This window comes from Athene noctua, chromosome 1 (genome assembly GCF_965140245.1).
Source record: "Athene noctua chromosome 1, bAthNoc1.hap1.1, whole genome shotgun sequence".
In the NCBI taxonomy this organism is placed as follows: Eukaryota; Metazoa; Chordata; class Aves; order Strigiformes; family Strigidae; genus Athene; species Athene noctua.
Genome location: NC_134037.1, coordinates 255,746,347 through 255,773,421, shown reverse-complemented (window position 1 = coordinate 255,773,421; position 27,075 = coordinate 255,746,347). Strand labels below are relative to the sequence as shown.

The following is a 27,075-nucleotide window of genomic DNA, read 5'->3' as shown; positions in this document are numbered from 1 at the left end:
ATGCACATAAACACAAAATCAAAGGAAAAATGTCAAATGTGAGAAAAAGTACACAACACGTATATGCCTTTAGTATCCAAGAATAGCACTGCTACCAGGATTACAAAATGGAAAAAAAACAAAACAAAACAAAACAAAACAAAACACTTTTACAATGATTAGAGAAAAAGATCTTGTCCCTTAGGATCCAGAGTCCAGGGCCTTTCTGTACATGGAATTTCTTGTCTCATCAGAACTTGAAAACATCCCCATTTTCCAACTAGAAGACAAGTTAAATATTCCCACAACAGGTTCCAGTACATCTAAAGTTTTGATGTGGTATGAAAAGTTAAGTTTGTTTTTTTCTGATTTGATTTCAAATTATTACTGGTATTTTGTAAAAAGAAAATACGGTGCCAATATTGGAAAGATATTTCAAATACAAATTTCTTCCTGAAAATGTAAGAACCATGCGACTTTTCAAATAACTGTCAGCATATTGAGAATATGTTTGAAACAGGAGAAAACTGGACACTTTCTTACAATCACTTTTTAATTTCCGCATAGGGGTCTTTTTTTCTATGCTATGTATTCATTTTAGAAAGTCCTAATTGTTACTAAAATTTGCTTCCATCCAGTATGGCAGAAGAGATTGTGGAAATCTCCAGCCTTCTCATTAGATGGATGACATTTTTCAAAATAGTGTTTTAGGTTAAAGTTTCACTTTGTAAACACAGGGAATGATTTTGTTATGCACACCCTTGTACAGTGGATATTTACTAATCTTTGGGTTACTGTTTCTGAACATAAAGCTTGATGGGGGCAAGACAGTAAAAAATCACAGTCCAGTTGTTAAAAAGACCCCATTAATGAACAGTGTGAATAAAGTTAGTTTGTTCAAAAAAGTAATTTAAATAATGTTCAGCACTGACAGAGCTATCTAACCTCAACACATTTTTAGAACATTGAAATTGAACTGTGAATTCATAAATCCTAAATTCCTCTTACACAGTCAATAACAATCTGGCATAAGACTCTAATGTATAGTAATTGGTTAGTGTCTCTAATTTAACAGTTTAAGAGCATGCCATATAAGAAAGGCAAGATGAATGGATGGTGTAAAATCTGTGACTGTCTTGTAAACAAGAATTTTTCATTTCGGAAAACTAGATTTAGGTAAAGAGGAAGGCAAACACAGCAAAATAGGGTTCAAATTCTTTTCAAAACATTTAGTTCAAGGTAAAGATAATTCAAGGCTCCAGAGAAGTTTCCTTAATCAACATTAACACAAGCACAGAATTAATTTCAAATGCAGAATAATGATACTTGTTTCCATTCAATTGATTTTTTCAATAACCATATCACTAGGATACAAAATTCAATTTTGAAAACCATTTACTATATATTAATTTAATACCAAAGACTGTTGGAACATTTTTTCTAAGATCTAATAACAAAATAGCCAATTGAGATATTTATTCTGAAATAAAAGTCAAATTGTGTCCTGTAATTTGCACAATGTCTCTGAGTTTTAGAATTGTTTGTGAGGAATGGCTTGGAACAATCTCTGATCTAAATGTCTGATTTACCTGTTTTGTCCTGAATGCTCAAATCGTCATGTCTTTTTAAATATGTGAGAGAGGATTCACCTGTAAAAGGCTCAAACAGGGAGTAAATGGACTGAAATATTTTAATGCCTGAAACCAATAGTTGGGAAACTAGGACCAATGAGTAGAATCTATCATTAATATTACTTTAAAACTCAAGATTCATACACAGCCTAGTAATCTGGGGTGTTAAGACCTTTGCAGGCACAGGCCACATGAAGTCCTCAGACATAAAATAAGACACGAGAGTAAAACCAGCTTAAAAATACATGAAAATAGGGGAATACAAATAAAGAGTATCTTGAGGTAATATGATAGGTGATACTCTTAGTATGTTAACTAGTACCATGGTTTCTGAAGAAGCATAGAGGGGAATATCCAGAGATTTAAAGGAGGATGAGACCTTTTGTGGATCTTGATAGGAAGCACACCCCAGCTGTATTAGACTGCCAAGGCAAAAAGTGCTTTGAAGAAATGATATATTTTCCTGAAATACTACTCATGGACAGAAGCTTAATTCATAAACATTACTTATTACTGTTCCTCTTAATCTGGCACAGAATCAGGTTAGCATTTCATCTGAAATGATTTTTTTTCTGGGACAAAAAATAGTCAACACTAACAAAAAAACACTACCAAAAACAGACAAAGAAAAGTTTATTGGTATTGTTTACAGCTGCTGTGTCTGATTTGAGAGCCCATTTAAATGCCATCATTAGAATAGTAATGAGCACTACATTCCCAGTGTGATACAACCATAATGAATTGAATCACAAGAAAGGAGAGTATTGCCCAGCAAGAAAAAAGAGTATAAAGGCAAAATTTTCTAGCTGAAAAGTTCTGTAACTGTGGTATTGAAAATAATTAAATTTGTAGAACTCCAGAAAGTTTTTTTCCTCCTGGATTTTTTTTTTTTTTCAGTATTCTGAAAAAACATGGATTATTAGGGCTGAAGACTTCTATAAAAGTTCTTTTCTATCAAAATTAAATCTTGTTTTTTTTTTCTAAAGTGAGTATTTTAATGAAAAGTTGTTAGTAATAGAGTTTCAATTAAAATTATATAGCAATTTCATTAATGATGACTGATCAGTAAATTTCTTTTTAAAAATTGGTTTATTTTGAACACCCCAGATGGTTTCCTGGTTCTTGACCCCTGATGCAGATTATAAAAATGAAACCACTATGTACAACCTTAGTCTGCTTTTATAAAATTCATTTCCAAAAGCAGCAGCTCAAAAAATACCCTTGCAGAAAATTTGCAAGAGTCTAGAACTAATCTTAAGTCACTCACTGCCTTCTGATGTTAAATAATCACTTGCTATAAGCATGTAAAGTGTTAATAACACTGCATGAGACTGTGGATTCTGCCTTAAGAGCCCTGTGAGAGAGGATCACTGTTGAAGCTGCTACATAGAGGGAACAGAGCAATCTTAGAAACTATTTTGTGGTTTTATGCATTCAGATTCACCTTGGTCTCTCTGAGAACTCCCAACCACCTAAACCACTAGAATGCGATATTCCGAAGACACAATCAATGGGGCTGAAATCAAGGCCAGAAATAAAATTTCTTCCTTGAAATGTCTCTTCTGAGATGTGCAGATAGAAGCTGATTCAAACTTTTGATGTTTGTACCTCCAGGACAGGCCTGGTGGGGAATTCCCAAAGCTGGAAGGCTTTTCAGGTACTTAATTCCTCAGAATCCGTGGGGGAAAAATTGGTGTCTGTTTAGTAGGCTCATCTGTCCCTTGGCACATCCGACAGTTCCTTTTCAAGGCAGAAGACAGCAGAAGATGCCAGAACCTGCCTCTGAACACAGAGAGAAGGTGTAGGAGTATGCAGGAATGTGAATTTACTATACTGATTCTGGACAAAAGGATTCAAAGTGAAGAATTCTCTTCCCTGAAAATGAGTAAGTTCCTACACTTGAGTAGACTCCTTCCATAGACCTCTCCCACTTTTAAAGAGCAGGTGTCCATTAAACCTGTACCTGAGGAAGCACTTCATATCTGCACATTCACCTGAAGAACAATAACACCTCTGTTTTCCCAGGAAGCCAATATGCAGTCTGAGAGAGAGATACAGAATCACAGAACCACAGAATCACAGAATATTCTAGGTTGGAAAAGACCTTGAAGATCACCCAGTCCAACCATCAACCAAACGTTAACAGTTCTCAACTACACCAGATCCCTCAGTGCTATGTCGACCCGACTCTTAAACCCCTCCAGGGATGGGGACTCCACCACCTCCCTGGGCAGCCCATTCCAACACCCAACAACCCCTGCTGGAAAGAAATTATTCCTAATATCCAGTCTAAACCTTCCCTGGCACAATTTGAGGCCATTCCCTCTTGTCCTATTGCTTATTACTTGGTTAAAGAGGCTCATCCCCAGCTCTCTGCACCCTCCTCTGTAGAGGGTGATGAGGTCTCCCCTCAGCCTCCTCTTCTCCAGACTAAACCCCCCCAGTTCCCTCAGCCACTCCTCGTACGACCTGTGCTCCAGACCCTGCACCAGCTCCGTTGCCCTTCTCTGGACACGCTCGAGTCATTCAATGTCCTTTTTGTAGTGAGGGGCCCAAAACTGAACCCAGGAATCGAGGGGCGGCCTCACCAGTGCCGAGTACAGGGGTCAGATCCCTTCCCTGTCCCTGCTGGCCACGCTATTGCTGACACAAGCCAGGATGCCATTGGCCTTCTTGGCCACCTGGGCACACTGCTGGCTCGTATTCATTTTGGTCAAGGTTTATCTTCCCTGATTCTCAACACATAATGGACATTTAGATGTATTCACACCAAACCTCCTTTACTGGGGACAGCAGAGGGCAATTTACCTTACCTAACATCTGAATCACCCTGTGTACATGCCTGCACCTCTCGACTGACTAATTAAGTGAACTCAGGCCAATTTATCACTCACTCTTAGGTGAGATAAATCTTGCTCTTCTCCATCAGTGTTATAAAATGTCCAGATAAAATCGATTTCAATTAAGAATGAAATTATGATGTAAAAGCATTATTGCTTGTTTTGAAGATAAATAAGTCCTTTCCTCTGATCTATATGACTCAAGGTTCAGACAATACCCATCTCAGAGGATCAAAGAGGATATATCCTGAGCTCAAGATGGGCTTCACTCTTTGAGAAATGCAATAGTCAAGTACCGCCTTCTGTAAGAAAACCTCAGGGGAAAAAAAAAAAAAAAAAGTTTCCTTGCCTGAGATCTATTTCCTGACCCTGGGTGGATTCCTGGGCACTTCAGAGGAGAACTCAGAAATGTGTGGTTTCCACTGGTTAGTTAGAAACACCTTAACTGCATTTCTGTGGGTCTGACTTTCTGCACCTCCCAACTGAATTATTGTAGTTGAATGAAATGCAGGCTCTGCAGTACCTGCCGCTGTTTGTTATTGCTGTTGTTCCCAGGGTGCTTCTTTGGCCCTATAGTTTTCAGCTGGGAGAGAGGAGTTAATGCTTTGTGGAGTATGAATCATTTAGTCTTCTGGCTACAAGAGCACAACCAGGATGAAATAGCAAACTGTTAACGGAGCTTCTGGCTGCCAATTGCTGAAATTGGCATATTAAGTTCAATGTAGTGTAAAATAACAGGGGGGAGATGATTAGAAAACACTAATTACCTTTACCCAAGCCCTTGTACTGGGAGATCCCCCATGACAAGGACTTATGGAGCAGCAAGAAGTAATTAGATTTCTGACAGAGCAATTGCTGCATAAGTAATTAAGCTATCTATTTTCTTATTATTGCTGCATAATATCAGTTATGTATCATAGTAAAAAGAAAAAATATTCATAAACCTTCTCAAAAGTTTCAGCTAAGAGATGACAGCTTCAGAAGCAGTTCTGTCTTTGCTTTTTGTTTTTAAAGAAAAAAAAACCACAACAACTGTGTATTCATTGTTGTCCTGTGTTAGGTGATTTCAAGTAATCAGCTATTGATAAAAACAGATGAACAACCTGCAGTTAATGTTTTGGTTTCTGGACATTCACTTCTATGCAGGAGTTTCTAGATGTTTGTATAAATATATGTGGTCAGAGCAAGTGACTAAATAACACATTTTATTATGTGTTATTAACCACCCCCCCACCCCCCAACAAATCTCTATTAAGTGTACAGATAACATTAAGCCCTGCATTTTGTGACAGCAACCTCCTCAAGATATTGCCGAGCTGACAATATGTTACAATATCATTTTCATCATGATAAAAATGCTCAGGTGAGATCAGGTTTTGGGTGACTTTTTTTGTCTGAGTAACTTTTTGTTACTCAGACAACCTCCAGGTGATGCACATTTGGCTATGAAAATTGAACTGATTTAGCCAAATTCTGAAACCTTTGAACACGTGCAGAGTTTGGAAAATGATTCAAACAGAAACATTTAATTTATTTTATTTTAACTGCTAGGATACAAGGAATAATTTTCCTTTTGGTATACATTGGTAGAACTGTATTAAAAATCAGCTCTGCCAATCATGGTTAAAAAAAGTCAGCCACCAAGATTAACATTGATTTGTGTGTATCAGCTCTTAGAGACAAAAAATATTTAACAGCATACTAGTTAAAGTGTATTAAATCACCAATGTTTTAGAACTAAAAGTTTTCCTGGGATAGAAATGACTTAGTATGATTCAGCCAGTTTTCCTTCATTGTTACTAATCAACATGAATAAAGGTTCAAAGGATATGACCTCTTAGTAAATATAGATTTTATTTTATTAACTGTGCTTTCCTAATTAAAACACTGTTCATTTAACCGCTCTGTTATTACAGTGTTTCTAATTAATAGGAAAAAGATCAACTGAATTGGGCTTGGGCCTTATTCCTTGAAGTAGTACATGATTTTTTTTATCTTCTCTTACTGAAAGTAGTATCTTCTTGCCAAGATTTATAACATCTTTCAAGGCAGTAGTGAACTAAATTCCACCAGAATGAGGTTTAGAGAATTTTGATATTTCATCCACGTTATCAGTTGCCTTCAGCCTTAACCTCTGGAGACACAATGGCTTCACTAGAAACTATCAATTCAGGCATAGTGAGGGGGAAATGTACTGCTGTGTGTGCTACTTTGTCATTTTAATAGAGTGATAGAAAAATGAATTACACCAGAAGTTTACAAATCAGAAGTTTTCATTACTCCAAGTAAGATTCTTCCATAATCACTCAGCAGTGCTAGTGAGTTGGGTTCCTTCATGTAAATCTCTGCTGCATGGGTAATGTTTTTATGTTCAGATCTTCAGGGTGGTTTAAGTACTCGTAAATCATCTCAGATGTGGAGTTAAAGAAAGTGTCTCTCTGTCTTTCTGATTCCCACGTTCCTTGTCTAACCAAAAATAGAGCACATGTAACAGTAGCCATGAAGATGGGACAACTGAATGAACACTGTCCTAGTGGCCCCATATTTCTTTACCTTTATCTGCCACACACTTTTATCCTGTTTATCAGCACAAAGGACCTCTGTAAGTAATATGTGAACATAATTGATGGCAGATTTGCTGAGAGAAGAGAGTGTTCCCGGATCACGCAATCTGGAACAGATTCTCTCTATCCGGAGGTGGAACTACAAACTCCAGGGTCTTCCCCTCTCATAAATACCTTCTCTGCATCCAGACATGTATGTGTGGTTTGTGTGTGTGCAGTGAGTCAGAATTCCTCGGTGCAGACTGGGATGATCCAGATAAATCAAAACAAGAAAGGGAAAAAAAGAAGTCATGGAAAATAACATACCCAGATACTGCAGAGAAGGATAATAGAAAGGAAACAGCTCTTAGTTGCTAATCAGTACCTTCCAGCAAACCTCTGTTTGTCACAATGTTAATTTTAAAGGAGCAGAAATAGTTTTGGAGGGTTTTTTTTGACAAATGTATGCCAAGCATTTTATGGAGATCATTTTAGTTTCACTTAAAGTCATTAGCCAAAGTCTGCAGCTGTTCTAAAGGTCAGAAAATCTCAAGGATTAGACTAACTTTCATTCTGTTCCAAATACCTTTAAATCTTTCTAGGAATATATACTGGATCACATTTTCAGTCTGAGTTTTAACATTTTAAATAGTTACCTTTTAAATAGTTACCTTAGCCTACACAGAATGGTGTAATAACAATGCTGGAATTTAAGATCTTAATTTCTTTTCACCTCCTGAGTTCTTGTTTTTGAGAAGATAGCATCTCATCTTTTCTCAAGCTTAAATAGAAAAAGTTTTTACTGTTCCAAGAGTATTTTTAATTTATTTTCTTAGACTTGGAAGAATCTCTTTCATCCTCAAATAATCTCACCTCAGAAAATTCTCCGCAGGCATTGCCTGTTGCTTTCAAAAGACACATTTGAAGAGAACAATCTTAAGTGAACCATCCATAGACTTCGATTCTGAGTTTTAATAAGATGTTGGATAGAGTAGAGCTTTAAATTCAAATGTAAAATCAGAAATGCATATTTCTTGTGGGAGAACAGAGGTACACTCACAAATGGACACAATTTCCCAGTAATGCCACTGACCTGATTTCACGCAGAACTGCAATTATGGGTCTGTTGGCAATATAGAGCTGTCTTTGGGATTGTCTCACTGTCTATTTTTCAACTGTGTGGGTCATCTCATGGATTTCTCCTTTTGCAGTGAAAATAAATCTTATATAATGTTTCAGGATTTTTTTGCCCGTTCCTTTTCTGTGCTTTTTCCCATGTCTCATTTCCACTGGGAGAATACAAATCTCGTGTTATTCCAAAGCATAAAACATGTTTTCCTTTCATACTGAAAGTTGTCAAAGCAGATTGAGGGTAAGCATAACTTCAAATATATAAATAGTAGTCTTAGTAAGGAAGGGAATTAACTGCTTCCTTTGTTCACATGGATAGGACAAGAAGTAATGGGCTTAAAAAAACAGTTTAAAAAGGTAGATTAAACATTAAGAAGAATATAAGGAGTAGTTAATCATAGGAAACAGTTGCTTGAGGAGGCTGTGGAATTTTTATCTGAAAGACTGTAAGCAGATGCATCCAAAGACTGATCAAGCACGAATTAGGTAGACAGAAGTGAAAGACTGGAGTGACATCCTGAGTTCCTTTTCACTGCCATTTTCTACAACACTAAGGCACAACTCTACTCGAGTATATTGACTGAAAAAGCTACCTTTCCTAGGTTGTTAATGCCAGCCTTAGATAAGAAAGATCAGATCCTTCAGGAAGTAAATCATTTCATTTGACACACACATGATTTGTCATGTTGTGAGAAGGATGTATTCATTACCAATGTCAACTAATTATTTGTTCCCTATTGAGCCGGACTGCCTCTTGAGCTCACTGAAGAAGCATTGTTTGACAGTAGTAGTTGAATAATCAAAAGAGCTTGGAGCCTCGCAGTCCAAAGGGCAACACAAGTACATAGTAAAATACAGTGTCTAGCCCGAGTTGCTCACTGTCTAAAGGAGTCATGAAAGACAGTTGCAAAGACAAAGCGAAGACGTATGAACGTAATGACACATAAAGAATTGCTAATAAATATAGTGGCATCACTACTATTAAAGCTCATATCTCCTAGGACTAAACTCTGCATTCATGATCTAACCCTGTCTGTACTTCTTTTTTACTCATAGCAGTGCGCTGCACAAAGGCTTCCCTTACAAAGACACCAACTTTCATTTAAGAGGTTCCTGAACTGCAAATTAGTTGTAGATTTAAGAATACTCTGGGACAACTTTGCCCCATCCTGGCCTGGTGTCAACTTTTTGCCAGTCATTTTCTTTTGCCCACTTTCAGAAACAAAACACTGATTGGCTGGACCTTTGATCTGAGCTGATATAACCGTTTTTCTTTTCTAATGTTATGTTTTCAGATGTGTAGGACCTGAATTTCTTCTCAGAGGCACATGCATCTCTTATTGACATAAATAGGTGTGCTCACTAGCCAATATGCACACTAGGAAATTTTCTGATGTTTGTTTGACACCTGCGTCACACCTACACACACCCCAGGGAAGATACAGCATTCTTGTAAGGGCAAAATGAAGACATCTTTCCAAACATGCTTAGAGTTTACTGCTATCCCCCATTACATTCATCCATATTAGTGACTGAAATTGGATTGCAAGATGCAATATTTATTAGAAAGAGGTCAGATAGACAGATTTTTTTTTTTTTTTTAAAAAAAAAAAGGATTTAAAAAGAGAAAAGAAGATTAAGAAAATCAGGTTGATTGATTTGTTTTCATTGTAGATGTTTGACTCACTCATTTCCCTAAAATCCTCAAGCATAGCTTGTGGGGTCCTTACTTATGTTAATCTTTTTTGGTTCATACCATAGAAAGAAAATGATGTTCCTTTCAGTCACTGCACAAACAGCCTTGGCCAGCCACTCTACTGCTTACATTTGCAGCAGGACACGGCTGGGGGCTGCTATTGCTCACCTTGAGGGTCTCTGAGCTACAAGGCTACCACGTAATGGAGACCACAAAGCTCATTTTCAAAACAAAGCGATCCTTTACCCTCTAGTCTTTACCTCTAAGGACACTGTTTTCATATAGGAGGGAAGACAGACAGTTATTCTTTAATCTCTTTTACAGAGCAAACCTTTGTTTTACTTTGAAGTTAGTTTTGTTTTGTTTTGTTTTTTTTTTCTGGGTGGCAGTGAAAGTTCTTACTTAACACTGCTAATTGCAGAGCATTTAATTACTAAGTATATGATAGCTGGTTCCTTGGGCTACACATTGATGCCCAAACAAGAGAACTGAGAGATAAATAAATGAGTGGGCAGCAGACAGTTGCAGAGGAAACAGCATTCAGGTGAGGCTCAATCTACTGTGGATTGAAGAAAAGGAAGCAGACTCCTTGTACAAGCTGGGATTGCATGATTGTACTCTGAAAGTACCTTTTCATCTGCTTATTTTGTCCTTGGAGAAGAGTTCTGCACACTTTATTACCTTTAGCTTCCACATTTTTGTCAAAGGTTATCCAGTTAGAATTATTCTAGATAGAAGAATTTTTGCTGATTAATTTTTCCCTGAAACAGCAGAAATAACCAAAAATTAATTTAGAGCATATTTCAGGCCTGCAAAATTTCATATCCTCATTTATTTTCAAGAACTTTTCCACCAGTTGGACTTGTACAAACATAGAAAAAGGTGTGTTAACCCACAATACACAGAATATTTTCAGGTGGGAAATTATTGCATCCTCTGCAGTGAGATCTTTGTCCAACAGACACTTTTACAAGTCTCACGAAAGATCTCTTTTTAAATTATTGAAAATAACTCATTTCCCTCAGATCATCTATCTTACTTTAATTTTTCCTTCAGCAATAGTTGTCTTTTTAGGCTGCTAACCAGATTGTCTTCATATATTGCTGAGCTTCCTATCAGCCAAATTACTTTGGGGACTTCCTGGAACTAATGGTCCTCCACATTTTATTCTCCCTCTTTATCCTCAACTCTACTACTCACCTTCTAGTTGGCTATTTTTGCTGCAACATCTGTGAGAATCAGAATCAATAACAATTTCCTCAAATCTACCTCCTCAGGAGCCAAACAGCTATCTTCTATTAGAAGAGGTGATTTGTGAAAGTTGGAGAACACATGAGCTGTTCTGAGAAGAATGGGCACTGCTTCACTGGACCTGCTGCCCTCTTGCAGAGCCTCACTTGGATTGCTTGTGATCATCACACTAGAACTGGTCTCCTCCCCTCATCCACTTTCAGCTGGACATGTTCTGCAAATGATGACGTTTGGGGGCTTGAGAGGGCCCCCTTATCCTGAGGAACAGCCTTTAGCATATCACAGAGCAGTTGAATTCTGAAAATGCTGGATGTGGTTCTTAATCTTTACAAGGACATTTAAGGATGTAGTCATCAAGTGCTGATTGTGCTTCAAAGAAGCACGGAAGCTCTGTGGGATGCCCTGTAGTTCTAGATTTACTATCCTTTTGCTGCAGATATTGTAACCAAGACACAACTTGGTGTTATTTCTGTAAATCCTTGAATGAATAAGTATCTAAGAGCCATGTGGAGATTAAATCAGACTGATAAATTTTGGCCATGTTTCTCCAACTGGACAGCTGAAGATGAGAATCAGTGCTAGAGCCCAAGGAAACATTCTTGTCTCTGCTAGATTTTTTTTTTACTGGTTGTGTTTAATTTTGTCATTTTATACAAAAGGAAGTCCAGATAATCTTAATTAACTTCTCTTTACTCAAGTAGTTAATACCATAGTAAAACTGACATATGATATGCATACTGGACATGAAGCATATGGAAGTCACAGCATTTCTTTGCAGATAAGTACTGCCTCTGGAATACCATTTGGAAGCTGGAGATGTTGAGCTAGCCATTTTATCTCTATATGCCTCTACTTTCTGTTCTCCTTTGCCTTCTCTCCCTAAGGTGGGAAAATTCTTACTGTCTTGCATTTGGAATCACAAACCCTTTGCAAAATATCTGACTTTTGGTCTATAGATTTGTACAATAACTAATTTTATAATATTAAATAATTTTAAATAAAACAACCCAGTGTCAGTTCTCTTGTCTGGAGGTAAAAGGCACGCAAGGTATGCATCCAGTTATCTTGAAATTCTTCTACCCCAAAACAGAGTGTCTTTGTCCAATCCCTGACAGCGGTGTCACCCACAGCATGCCCAAGTCCCATCCCAAAAGTGTTAGTCGCAATAGGATAAAGCAATGCCAGCAAACAAACAAACAAACAATTTATCCATTACTATGGATATCTATTACTGTTCTCTGAACCCATTTTATTTAGTACAGTTATAATCAATATGCATAATTTCAGCTGTAGCTGATAATTTCTAATGTATTATAAAAAATCATGTGACCTAGCAATAAAACATTTAGTCATTCCAAGGGGTATTTTGGAATCTTTATAGATAAAAGGCATCCAATGAAATTTACACTGGAGAGAGTTATCACAGAGGTTTTGGCCAAATATCAGAAACCATTAGTCAAGAGAAGGATGAAGATATATCTACAACATGAAAGAAGATTTCAGCTATTGGGGCCAACTCATACATAAAATGAGGAACAGCTGAAAACAATCTACAACTAAATTTTTTTTATCTGCACAATTAATACCCCATATTTCTTTCACAATAATGTTCCAAAGTTATTCTGCTATGTGAATGTAATATTTATTCTCTAAGGAATTTGTTTTGTAAGAATATCTCCTGGCATATGACCTATGGATGACAGAAGCAGTAAGGACAAACAGATGAAGCCTGGTGTCCATATCTCAATTAAGTTGAATAACGATTAGGTTAAAATAACACATTTTTTTACACTTGAAAGTTAGCACACTCACCTTTTTATTTGAGGTTAAATCAAATTCCTCAAGGTTCATGATGTAAATATTTGCTGAACATTTAAAATGTTTTCCATAAACCAAAAAGCTCTGGAATGCTACAGTCACTAATGTCTTGTCATCTTTCATCTGTCACAGACAGGCAATGCAATTTCAGCATAGTACATCAAGAGTGGAGTGTTTATTGAAGCGTATCTTTTCTCCTCCCCTTGGGGTTTTAGAAGGTGATATATTTGATATACACTCTACTTAGCCACTCAGTCTTCTGTTCATCATTCATAAAACAGGTGCTATGAGGTGCTATGGCTTCAAAAAAAATCTGTATTTTTGCAAGTCTTCAGATTGGAAATGTTAGGAGTAAACCCAAATCAGAAATGAAAAAAAAAAAAAAAAAAAAGTTAAGAGGAAGTGGAAATGTTGATTTTTTGTGATTTCCCATAGATCTACTGTGTGACTTTGGGACTTTAGCCCTGTCTGTGTGTTTGGCAATAAAAGAAAATAATTCTCCACAGAACAAGGGGGAGCAAAATGCATTTGTGGGGTAACGAATAAATATCCATTACTAGATGATGTTTTCCATGCGATCCCAGTGCTTTCAGTGACAGACACTCTCCCTGTACTTGGAGCTTCCTTTTATAACCTTCTCAGCTGAATGTGCAACCCAGAACAACTCCAGGATCAGAGCATGAATGAAAGTATAAATCTTGTCCTAGTCCATTTTCTTCTGTAACTTCAGAAGAGAAATTACTTGTATGAGCTTTCTTTTATTTCACATGTAACTCTCTCCCATTTGAGTGCTCTGAACCATCTGTTCTTTTCAAAATCTTGCTAAATGCCTTTTTCCCCTATATAAATGGTGCACAGAAAAGTCCCCAACATAATCTGCTTGTAAGATCTGAGTTTGCCCGGGTGTCACATCCATCCCAGGTCAGTGCCTTAGGCTGTTCTCCACACAATGAACCAACAAGACTCGCTCTAGACCAACAGTTATATATTCATAGCCAACAGAGCCAAACAGCTGAAACCAAGAAAGCAAGCAACACATCAGGGTTCTGGGAATGGAGCTTACAGGAACTCAGGCCATTTAATGGACAATGACACTACTGTCTTGCATCCCATCTATGTCAAGAAACCTTTCTGCAAGTTGCCTGCTTTTTCTTTTCCTTTTTTTTTTTTTTTTTTTCCTCTGCTGCAAAGCCTAGAGATTATCCCATAGCAGAAGGAGAAAATTTTTGTAAGAATAAATACTTCTCAACCATTACCTTGGAATCTCTGCTAATAAATACAGAGTAGAATAGAAAAAAAAAAAATCCCTACACTTCTCTTTCTCTTTCTTTGTAAACACTTCCAGTTCATGCTAGATTTTTCACAAATAAATTGTTTTGTACTGCCACAGGCATAGGCACACATAAATTTTTCCATTAGAATTACGGATTTTTGTTTCATATTCAAACAGTTTAGACTTCTGAGAGAAGCTATCACTTTGAATTTACTGAATGGAGGTCATATACTGAATAACAACTTTCTTATAATTAGGCATGACAACTCCCACTGCAGCTAGAAACAGGTATTTTTCCCTGAAAAAAAAAAAAAAAAAAAAAAAAAAAAGCGCGCAGCAAAGTCAGTTCTCTCTAGACCTTGCTTTTTTGAAGAGATAAGCTTTACTGCTCCATCCTTATTCACAATGACCAGTTCCTGCACTCCTTATTCATAAAAGAAGCTCACTGCTATTAACACTGCTGCACATAAACAAATCCCATAAAAAATCAAGTATGGATTGGAGTCTGGAGGAGTTAAGGACCAACATATTTTTAGAAAATGGTGCTTACGTACTTCTAAATATGGGTCCTGTTGCAAAGAATTGGTAACTTCTTATGTTTAGAGTAAAAGAAGACAGCAAAGGTCAGGTGGTACCAGATTCAGCTAGAGATAGTGGATGTAGCATTTGCTCCCCTTTACTCTAAACAACTGACAAGTAGGCTTTCCACCAAAGCTGATCATCAAGAAAGTCTTGGTACAAGTTCTGTTCTAGAATATGATTTCTCCTAGCTACTTTAAATGTCCACGTTACAAACAAGGGACCTAAGAAAGTTCTATTTTTCTCCATGAATAATAGAGGGAATCCTGATGGCTAGCCCACATGGAAGTGTCTAAATTGTAGACATCTAAATATATTTAGGTGAATTTCACCCTGAGGGCTGTGGTCACCTTTTGTGTCAGTCCAGAAAAGGACCAAAATAATCCATGGAAGAGCTTACAGATAAAATGTATTTGAAAGGAAAAGCAGACACAGTTGCCATAAGATAGAGAAATAATTAAGCAATTCACATCTGAAATTGCCAAAATGTAGGCTGATGTCAAAGAGTAAGGGCAGAGACAGGAGTCCCTCTCGTTGCCCGTTTGCTTTCCCCTCTGCCCAGGGGCGAAGGGCAGCTGTGTGCAACAGGGCAGACTGGGAATAGATGCTGGTGTCCTACCAGTAGGACAGTCTCAGTCTCCCAGCTTCCAGGACAGCTGGGCAGGGCTGCAGTTCTTACAAGTTTGCCTGAAGGTCTCACCAGGATGTCTGGTTTCATCGACACTGTTTCATTTGTGTTCCTGCTTGGGACAGCATCGAGTCATCCTTCTAATAATGTACTGGAAAGGCAGCAAGCCACATTATCTGACTCTCGATATTTTGTGGTCAATACACCATTTTTCTTATCTTATTTAGAATCCACTTTTTTAATATGTGGCAAATACAAACATCCCATTAGGTTTACATCAATATCTTTTACTTCTCTGCTTACTAGCCCAGGGGCTTTTCCTACTGGGTGAACACACCTGAGTGAGTTTTCTTCTCCCGTTGGCGGTTAGGGGGGGCACCACTGATATTACTGAGCTAAGAGAAAGGATTACCTATATGTTGCCTTTAGAACAGTGCACATGTCAACATACTGGCTCGGGAAGAAAAGGTGATGGTTAACAAACTTCATTCTGGGAAGCTCTATTTCAGGTCCACCCAGAGGCCACATCAGCAGTTGTTAACACAGTGTTACTGGAAAGAGGGATAGCTTTGGGCTGTGTATGTACATGGTGCATTTTAAACTGCAGTGAACAAAATGGATGATACAGATCGAATGTTTGTGTGTCAGCCTTCCCTTGCACAATGCTTTTAAGAATAGCCAAGTGGATGTGTGTTTGCCTGGCATGTCACGAGAATGATGCATATCTTTGTAGAGTATGTACCTTTATGACATGGCTGATGCTACTTGCTATCTTTTAGATATGTGCATGTATAGGAGAGACCATGAGTATGTGTTTTACATATGCTTGACTGGACTGTCTTATTTTTTTGCCTTACTCAGTAAAAAGGCTGGCTATAATTGCATAGTATTACTTACCTGCCCAGCAGCAAAAATTCTCCAGCAAGTCCCAGGCGCCTCATAGCCATTAGGAGCCCTCTCACAGTCATGCCTTCACAGAAGCAGGCAACGACTCTTGCCTTGGGCAGGTGGCTCCGAAGCTTTCGCAGCAGCTTGTCAAAGCTCTGTTCACCAGCATTGCTATAGATCTTGTAGGAATGTGCAATGCAGATCCCTTCTTTGGCCGCCATGTCTTTGAAAGCTTCCATTCCACTTTCACCATAATTTCCTAAATACAAACAATAGCACATATGCATGCATTAAAATTTGCAGGAGCTTATCTTGCTTTGGAAACAATGAATATTTTAAAGAATACATAACATCTGCATAGAGATCAGTGTACCAATCTTAACAAAACAACATTAACGATTAAATTTATTAATCCATTTTTCAAGTCAAGATGAACATATTTTCTCAGAAACCTCACTTCTGTTTAGAAGCCTGCATCTCTGTAGAAATTAGCTGTTAGGTACCTTTAAGGATCTCGACCCAAATGTCTACAACAATGTATGTATAAATTATGCAATCGCTTCTGATTCTTTTAAGGTGACTAAATGTGGTCAAGTGTTCTGAGTTTTACTTCAGAAAATGTGAAAATATATGTTCAGAATAAATATTTCAAATATAAGCAACCAAAACAATGACTTGTAACAACATGACTTTGTTCATAATGCAACCTGAATAGCAAAAATTTTTTAATTACACTGAGAGATAAAACTTAGGCTGTGAAGAGAGAAGTTCTGGTGGCTAGGGAGAAGAGCTGGCAAAATTGAGGATTAGTATTACAGAGAACACAGGATCACAGATGGACTAATTGTACTTCTGTAGTTTTTTTAAATAAATAACTACCAACCCGACAGGAAAAAACTTTATATTCTCTTTCAATCTATTCTTACCCCGTGGGATAAACTGATAATAAATATTAACAGATAGATACATTTATTGTTATTTATTCTGTCTCACTATGGAAAATTCTTCATTGCCAGGCCTACAAAAAATCCACAGTGCTTAAACAGTGGGTGTACTGATACCACTGACAATCATCCTGACCAGGATTGTCTCTCTGGTTCCCTGTGCTCCTCCATCTGGCTGTCTAAATCTGTTTCATGTCTCATTTAAATAAGAAGGCCTTTGAGGGAGGAAATCTTTCTCTGCCTTAACCCCTCAGTAATATTCTGCAGAAACACAGTCAGTAAAGTAATAAGACTGAGAGTGTTAAAGTAATGCTGTTGAAAGGAACTGCTGATCCTTCACTTTTTTCTGTTAGTTTGCAAATGGAAGAAACTAAGGAAAATGTTTTCTTTTACCAGCATAATTACAAGTATATAAGAGCACTGACAATGACAATGCATGTGAAGAAGTAAGGATCAGACAACTGGGTTTGGGCCATTATCTGGTTTTGTGACCTTGCACATTGGAGCTACCAAGCATTTAGCTTGCCCACCTGGGGAATCGTCCCTGTTGCTAGAGTTTAGAGGCTGCATGAGGCTCAGCACTGTACATGAACGTGAAAAACACTGTCTCCGGTTTGAAGAATTTACCATCTGAATAGCCAAAAAAGAGAGGAAATACCATTGCCTTCATTTCACATCAAGAAGAAATCATTGAGACCTTGAAATTTCCAAGTGGTACCCAACCAGAACAGCAACCTGAATGCAGATCTCCTTAGGTAATATCACTTTCATTTTCCTCCCTGCCGTGATCAGGCCTGATGGAAAAGCAATTACTACAAATTGTACCTGGAAGAAGTGTCATAGAATTTTAAAATTCAATTGTTGTATTGCTTCCTGGGAGTTGTAAATCAGGTGCCCAGTGCTTCTGCATGTGTCATGCTCTTAGGGCAAACTACGTTTCCTGTGATACATGATCATCAAGTGATTCCCATGAGATGCTGAAACAGTTCAGCTAGAGGTCAGAAATGTGGTGCCTTATGAAAGACATATTATAGCCTCAGAAGACAGTCTGAAGGAAAAATGGGGGTCAGTCATGCGTAACCCCCACCAGGCCCTGAGACCACCTAAAATAAAATTAAGCTTTTTGACAGGATATAGACTCCTTTGTTTAAAATTATTCTCATTTAGGTCAGTCTGGATCAACTAAATGTTCTGTTTCATTTTTCCTAACAGAAAATAATTTTTTTTTTTAAATCGCATCAAACTTTGCCACCAAAGTTGGAAGTTCAAGGAAAAACTGTTCTATAGTATATCTCAATAAAACCTGAAATTCTGAAGACTTCATTTTCTGTCAAAAAACTGGCAATGGAAAATTCAAGGCCAGGTCTAATTGACTTACAGAACTGGAGCTGTATGTTCCAGACATTGCACTCTTTGTTTGAAAGCGTTATAAACGTACAAACTGTTACCCTAAGGCTTGCTATAAAGTTGAGAATAGTTTTAATTACGGTACTGAAAAAAAATAGGTCCTGAAATGAACAAAAAGTACATTAACTCTTTTCTGGTCAAAAAAAGATTGCTCTGGAGCAAATGCCATGGTCTCATCATGTATCAAGACAGGGAGGTTTTGTGAAACCGTACAGAAAGCAATGTGTCATCCAAAATGAAAGGAAACATGTTAAACTACCAAGGCCACTTAGCAAAGTGTTATGTTCTTAATATTTGGAAGAAAATCATCCTGGCAGTCCAAATCTGAGACTGACATGTGTTCTCTAACTGAGAAAAATATAGCTGTATGGCATGAGCTCAAGGGAGATTTGATGAAAACAGGAAGTAGTTTTGTTTCAAGATGCTCATACAAATACACCAGTGGAGCTGTTGTCATGATCATTGCTGATTAAACTCTACTTAATTAATTATTCATAGTGAATTCCCCTGTTGTGCAAGAAGTTTGATGAGGTATGTATATTTAATTTGAGCTATACTGTGGGGATAATGAGCACTCCTTGATGGAAAATCTTTTCTCCTAAATTCCTTTGCACAACATATTAGGATTAAATTCCTCTGAGCTATCTTTTAGTAGAAAACCTGTACATGCATGAAGGTATGCATGTAGCACCGAGAGAATGGGAGTGGGAAACTGTTACATTAATCATTTCCTTGAGGATGAGATATGAGGATCACAGTGGAGGAACTGGGCTACTCATGGACATTCAGTTCTTGAACTGTGGCATTTCCATAATAGTACTACTAAAACTGACACAGCAAGAACAAGTTTCCACTGACAGGGCAAATCTCACTCTTTAGCTGGGTCTATGACACAAGGAGAAGGATACAGGGACCTCTGGATTTGCACATATGATGGACAAGGTGAAGCACTTATGCAGCCTGACTCTGAGAAGGAGTCTGTAGTTTCACTTCCAAGTGAAAATTAATTCAGAACTTCTCTATTGGAACCAAAGCAGTGTCTTCTGTGAGTCCCCTGTATGGAAGCTACCTACATCCTGGCAATTTGTCCATGTAGCTATTTTGTTTCCACTTCAAAATTTAAAGAAAGATCCTAAGAAGAAGTTAAAAAGAAAGGAAGGATTGATTTTGTTTTGCTTGGCTAGTTCCAGTTCAGCAGAAAAGACTCAGCAAAGAACACAAGCTGGAGCTGAAGTATGGTCAATTTATATGCAACTCCTGCTCCCTCACCAAACTCCATCTCCATTTCAGCATTTGGAAACTGGCACCTCTATATTGTGACTGGTTCTGCTGGAGAATGTATCACAATTTTTAACTGGATGTTCATTTCCTCTTCAAAGTTTGTCTGTCGGTGGTGTAATCAGAGCTGCTAGCTGTTGATGGCTTTTGTAAATATGTCCTATACTCATGGCAACAACTGGCAGCTGGGTTCTTTTAAAATACCAGCCTAAATCCTGCATGTTGCCTACCTGAACGTCTGGCCCTAAGCCCAGTTCAAGAGCTATTCCCATATGTCTCTTCATGTTTAAAAAAAATCAGTTACATCATCATGCAAAAGACTTACCCCAGCTTCAGAGTTGGAATTTTGTTCAAAACTCAAGCATATGCATCCCCACCTACAGTCTAACTATAACAATCTGTTAGTTCCACTTCCAGTGAATCAGTACTAGAAACTAAGAAGCTTAAAAAGAACAGATTGTGCTTTTTTCCAGATGAAGCTTAATATAGTACAGTACATAATAATACTTCAATCTGATAGAAAAGGGTCAGGCAAACTGCAGGCTGCTCTTGCTGCTTCTCCTGCCCAACAATTGAGGCAATTAAACTATCTAAACATAAATTGTTAAGATCTTATCTTTATTACAAAGCAAAATCAGCAAGGTTTTTAATCTTAAAATAATAAACAAAATACACTGACATCTGGTCTGTCACACTAAATGTTATGAATATGAGGTAAAAGGTCCCTGCAGCTAAATGGAATAATGAACTAACTAGTCTTCTGCACAGAAATATTTGGGCTGTCACACATTTCTTTTCGAGTATAAGAGCTTTTTTATCATTAGTTACACATGCAAATTGTTATCGGGTAATTATTTGGTTTATGAGACAGTTTCAGTGAACATAGATGAGAATCAACGTTTAGGAGAGATTTAGGATGTAAAATTGCTTTGGACAGGATGCAGTGAAAATTCACAAAGTAAAAGAAGAGAAGGATCAAGTGAAATTGAAGAAATGTATTATATAATTCATTTAGCTGGTAATAATCCTACCTATCACAAAGCATATTTCTTTAAGCAGAAGTGCTACCATCATTTTTATAGACAAAGAAGAGCAACACACAGGATAATATTCTCTGCTGTATCTGAGACACATAAAAGAAGCCAAGTCAGGTTAAAATTCTCAGATGTTTCGCAAGCAAGGGACTATAGAGCTTCGTTTCTTACTAGCTTTCATTGGCATCAATAGGATGAACTTTGCCAGAAAATACCTAAAAAAATCTAAGTAGGTATAATTTTGAAAACGCTTGTGGGAGTAATGGAAGATATTTATGAAAGGCAATGTGTTGGTTGAATACCACAATGATCCTTCTGAAAGTCAAAGATATGGGGGTGTAGAATGCTTTCCCTAATTGAAATGTTAGAAGACTCTTTGAATGTTACAATTCAAATTAACCACGGCAAATAATACCTACTACTACTGGTACCTACGAGATGTCCACATCTAGCTGTCATGACTGTATGAACCTTTTAAAGATTCATCACTGCTAAGAATAGAGACATAATACCAAACCTCTTGAGCAGCTACAGTGACCACATGCCACTGATATAACATTATGAAGACTGCAACCTTCCTGATACAGTTGTGTTTGCAAATAGAGCAGGGCAAAAGAGCATTATTTCATTCAAAAGTTTACAAAAAAGGAAATCAAATTACATGTGCCTCAAATTCTGGAGTTGTCTATGTGTGCTAACAAAAGAAAAAAAAATTATAACCTGTTTCCATTTGATCAAAATATTTTATTTAATTGATATTAAAATGTTATTTTTGTTTCTATATTAAGCGGATATGAATAAAAAAACCCAAAATAAAATATCAAGGTCATTTTGAAAGCAGCCCATTAAAAAATACCTTATATGAAAGTGGGTCCTCAAAAAATATTCCACTTAAATATCTCCAACTAGATTTTTTCCTTAATAATCAATTGGAGACTGTGCTGTTCCCCTTCAGTTATCATGAGTGCTAGATAGAAACTTCAAGGTGTTTGAGCTCTTTCCTCACAAGATATTCAGTCTGAAAGGCTGAATTTCACGGGGAAAAAACAAATATGTGTGCAAACACACATTTTCAAGGATACTACTTTTTTCTAATAAACCAGTCTCTAATATTTGGAATACAAGTAGCCAAATGCTGCTCTAGTGACAGGACACCAACCCAGAACAAGTGCCATTAGACTTTCCTCAGCATGACATCGTGTTGTACCTCCAGTGCCATTTGGAGCCGTACATTGAAACAGCCATTGTGAAACTTCTGCAGAGGGCTACTGTAGAACTGTGGTGCAGCACAGTATGCAGCCGAGATGGAAGACTGCTTGATGAAAATATGGTCTGTTCTATGCAATTAGTTTTCACACAAGCATTGTTTTCCTGTGAGGTTATACTCTTTGGCAGGAGTTGTCAAGAGGGTTTATCTGCTGCTCCTCACGCAGAACCAAATGATCACGTCAAGGGAAGGTTTCTCCAAAGAAACGACTGGTCAAACAAAGCAGCAGACAATGTTGGTGGGGCAGTGGGATGTACCATAAGCCTAGAAAGCAAAGGAGCAGCCCAGGGCAAAAATTCCCTCGGTGATTAATTGAAGAGCTTACTTACTCCATCCTTAAAACCGCTGTACCTGCCTTCCTTAAGCACAGACAACCTATGCGTGATTCAGAGTGCCTGATGTAACAGCTAAGGCCTTATAAGGGACGTAAACCACTGATGACTGCAGTTAGAACTCTGTCCTTAGCTATCTATATGATCATGGAGACCTCATATGTCTGTTTCCTCAGGTGTTCATCTTTTCAGACTGAAAGCTCTTCAAAGAGCAACTTAACAACCGCTAAGTGTTCATAAAACTCAGGCCCAAAAGGATTGCCTGTATCACTGGTAGTTTGAGAGATGAAGATAGTACAAGATGTGTCAGTATAAAGCAACTTTCGTTACCATTACATCATCTGGCTATGAACTTAATTTCCTTTTCTATGAACAGTTTTGAGATTTTCAGTTTTCTAAATTTGAGAACAAGAAATGTTTTCACAATCTCAGAAATACTAGCCAATCAAAAAACCCCACTTCTAATATTCTTAAAATTCAGTTCAGTCTGATTGAAATAATTTGTTGAAATGATCTTATATTTAAATTAGATAGTGACCATTTTATCATTTCATATAAGCCTTATATCACCTTCTACAATGTAAAATAAAACCAAAATATATATTCTGAATCAGAAAATCATTTTTATTTCAAATAAATATTTTGACATTTAAAGCTAAATTCAGCATATTTAATCAAGAAATTAATTACACTATTTTTCAGTGAGGCTTTGAAGTTTCAGTTACTAGGCATTTTCTGACCAAAAGTTGTTTTCATTCAAATGCTTTTAGAACCACTCCATTCATTAGTTCTTTGTTTAAATAAATAATGTCTAAATTATTTTAGTGCAGTATATTCACTATAGGAGTACAGGAGGAGACAATATACACAAAACATACCTGTACTTAATTAAATTAAATGTAACTGTTCATTATTTCCTCCTCTGAGAGGGATCAGGAGTATCACTTTGATAGCAAAGCTTCTCTTCGTTTCTCATCTTCTTTTGGCTATTTTGAAATAATAAATTTATTCCTCTTAAGAAAATGATGACCTAGTTTTACAGTTTAATGCACCTCACTTCTGTTTATTTTTAAATTATCACTTCATAACTTTAAAAGAAAGACTCATTTAAACATTGCCATTATGTGAGAAAAGGGAACAGTCTGGAAACAGCCTTTTCTGTACGCTTCCTTTGATCCATCCTGCTAACTGGCACGTCTGCAGCTTTGTGGCCTTGTCCACTGAACAATGTTTGAAGTCCTACGTGATGCTAATGTCTGCTAAAGGATTTTTAGCTTGACAGCTTTTGCAGAAATATGCTGCCATCTCTAGCTGCTCTCCTTGTTTTCAAACTGGAGAGATTAAAAATTTTCCGTACTTTCTGTTTGTGAAATAGCTCTTTCTGTCTACCTGACTCTAAGACATTTCCCTTAGATATTTCCTGTATCATTTCATCATTTCATTTCAAAATGAAATCATTAATGAAAACACAGTTCCTACTGGACTCCAGGGATACTTTAACTTTTCTTTCACTTTCATTTAGGGTTATCCTTTTCATTTTTTGTTTGGTTTTCAGATAGAAACCAGGACACATGAGACTGACAGTATTGGACCGGAGGCTGTTCCTTTCGGGAGACAAATGCTGTGTCAGAAAGGAGAGGGCTTTGCAGTGGGAACACTTCAGCCTGTGATCCTGTATCCTTCATTGTGGGCATAGTGAATTCCCAAGGAATGCAGCTGCCTGGGATTTCTCCACCCTGTCCCAGTTCTGGCTTAGGCTATTAATTATTATATTTCTCATAAGACTTGTACCCTTCTACAAGGGAACAGTATCACACTTCTGTATCTTCACGACCTGAATCATACCTTCATGCAATATTAATTCTTAACTCTAATATGGTTTGCGGCTGGTTTTTTTTGAAATACGGTTGATGTCTTTGCTGCTGCAGTAGATGAACACTACCAGAAGTCATCCAGCAAAAAGAATCATAATTCAGAGATTAGATAGACTCTGAAGGCCTTCAATTAATCTTTTGAGTTTTCTGGTAAGTGCCTCTCTTTCTGCCCTATCCCCTCATATGTGAAATGGAGGTTAAAGTGTTTTACTGACAGTGGTGGTGTGAGAATAATTATATTATTATACATTGGGAGAAACTCAGATAACTACAACGAGGGCCACATTTATGTTGAACAAAATGAATGAAACATAATAGTTTTGCCTCACAAAAACCTCACATTTTCTTAGTTGTAACAATATCCACATTGTGTTTATTATAGTAACAATCACTCTGTATGTCTAACATCTGTTTTAATAATAACACCTAATATTTCCCACAGTAAGTGTAGACGATGGTAAGGCTACTCCAAGGAGAGCACCTTAATTTCACTTTAACCAACTGTGCACATTCACATTCAGCACATTCATTTGGGACAAGAATAGGTTTTTGGGACAAGAATAGGTTTCATGCCACTCCTGATTTGAACTTTGAGAGCATCAAGGTCTATCAGGAATCCATGAATATTTAGAGCAGTAACTGGAAGGCACATCTATGACTGTATTTCCCAGGAGTGCTTGTCAAAAGATTTTTAAGGGGATAATATGACATTCCTTGGGGCATATTAATCATTCTTAAGACTATGCTGTGTAGGATGAGAAGGCTTATACTATGTGACTAGCTGCTTTCTTGGAGATAGTCTCATTTTAGGAACATGTTGGATAATTGTTTCCTCTTGGTGGATAACAAAGATTGCATCCTAGAAGATTAGAAAAATGCATTTGAATATGTTAGGGGTACAAGTGGTTTTCAAATTATAACTTCAGAGGGTATTACCAAGTAGGAAACTACCATCCTCAGCTTTTGGATGCAGAAACTGAAGAAGGAATAAATAGTAATAGACCAGGATTGAAGGAAAGAGTATGATCTGAATTTCAGACTAAGCTGGTGTAGGGCAAAATAACAGTTAGTTATTAAATAATCACAAAATAATTTTTGTTTTAGAAGCTCTTTACAGTGGTGGAGATTTCATGGCTACCTTGGACAATCAGCCCTAAGCCAAACTAATCTTTTTGTAAGTTTTCCTTCCCTGGTTGTTAACCTGTTCTTCTATGTTCTCTTTCAAATAAAGTCTATTTTATCTTGTCTTTACAAATATGAAAATAATTTCTGAAATTGATGTTTTCAGAAATCCTTAACAGTTTTGAAGACAGCCACCATGTCTCCAGTTAATTTTTTTTTCTTTTTTCTTTTTTTTTTTTTTTTAAGACTAAGCAAGTCCAGTTTTAATCTGTTGATCCTGTTTCCTACCCTTCTTTTCATATTCCTGTTTTTCCTGTGGTTGATCTCCAATTACTTCATGTTGTCCGCCCAGGATGATGTGCAGATATTGTAAAGATATGGTACCTTTCCATCTTGTATGTCCCCTGAAGAGGGTAGAGTTGAAAGACTATTTCATATCTCTAAAAAGTATTACCTCTTTGTATACTTTCAATATGGTATTTGATTTTAACAATGGAAAGACACTGTTGACTCAAGTTTAATTGTGATAAATTTTAATCTTCGAGGTCTGTTTTCTGCAGAACTGCTTCTCAGTCAATCATTCCTCATATAGTATTTAAGCCGCACATTATTTTATTCTAGGAGCAGCTTCATTCAGTGTGGTACCTTTTACAGATTTTAATAACCATACTCTTTATAATAATTCAAATCAGTGTTGAAAATATAAATTAAAAACTCATTCAAGGCAGACTCTAAGTAGACCACTGAGATTATTTCTCCTGTTGGAAAACTAACAAGTGAGAAAAACAGTTTAAATAGAGTTTTAAAAGTCAGTTGTGCAGCTAACACAAGGAAATCTAGATTCATATCTTCCTAGTGTTCTTGTAAGAATGATCATGTGTCATAATAAAAGATTAAATAATTTTAAGATACAGTCAATCATTCTTTACAAATATTCTCTACTAGACACTAAGTTGGCTTCATATGATCTTTTTGAAGAATACACATTGTTCTTTCTTTATGATACCAGAAGGAAATTGCCAATTTCTTGCAAACAATTGTTTATTTGTTGCAGAAGTAAAATTAGATTGGCTGAGCTCTTTCCTCACTTTCTTTTTCAAGATAAGTAGTGTTAGCTTATTCCCATTTGTTAGAACCTTATACATATGCCAAATTTCTCCAGGAGAACCATTAAAGTCTTTAACACTGTTTCAATCAATTCAGCAACACAGATGAACAGATGTTCTGAGAATTTCATAGACTCATAGAATCATACCATGTTGGAAGGGACCTCAAGGATCATCCGTCCAATCTTTCTTGGCAAAAGCACTGTCTAGACAAGATGTCCTGGCACCCTTGTTCTGCTGAATCTTAAAAGTGTCCAGGGTTGGGGAATCCACCCCTTCCTTGGGGACATTATTCCAGTGGCTGATTTTTCTCATTTTGAAAAGTTTTCCTCTGGTGTCCAATCAGAATCTCCCCAGAAGTAGCATGTATCCATTCCCCCTCATCTTTTCCAGGTGACTCCTTGTAAAAAGGGAGTCTCCATCTTCTCTGTAGCCACCCTTTAAATACTGGAAC

At 37.1% G+C, this 27,075-nt stretch overlaps 1 protein-coding gene across 3 annotated transcripts in view; it reads right to left on the bottom strand.

Annotated features, from left to right (window-relative positions):
• Nucleotides 1-27,075, bottom strand: part of GRM5 (glutamate metabotropic receptor 5) — a 277,466-nt gene that overhangs the window by 137,337 nt on the left and 113,054 nt on the right. For all 3 annotated transcript variants that reach the window (XM_074917515.1, XM_074917523.1, XM_074917533.1), the window contains exon 2: nucleotides 16,267-16,516. In XM_074917515.1, coding sequence (XP_074773616.1) covers nucleotides 16,267-16,516 — 250 coding nt within the window. The remainder of the gene's footprint in view (nucleotides 1-16,266; nucleotides 16,517-27,075) is intronic.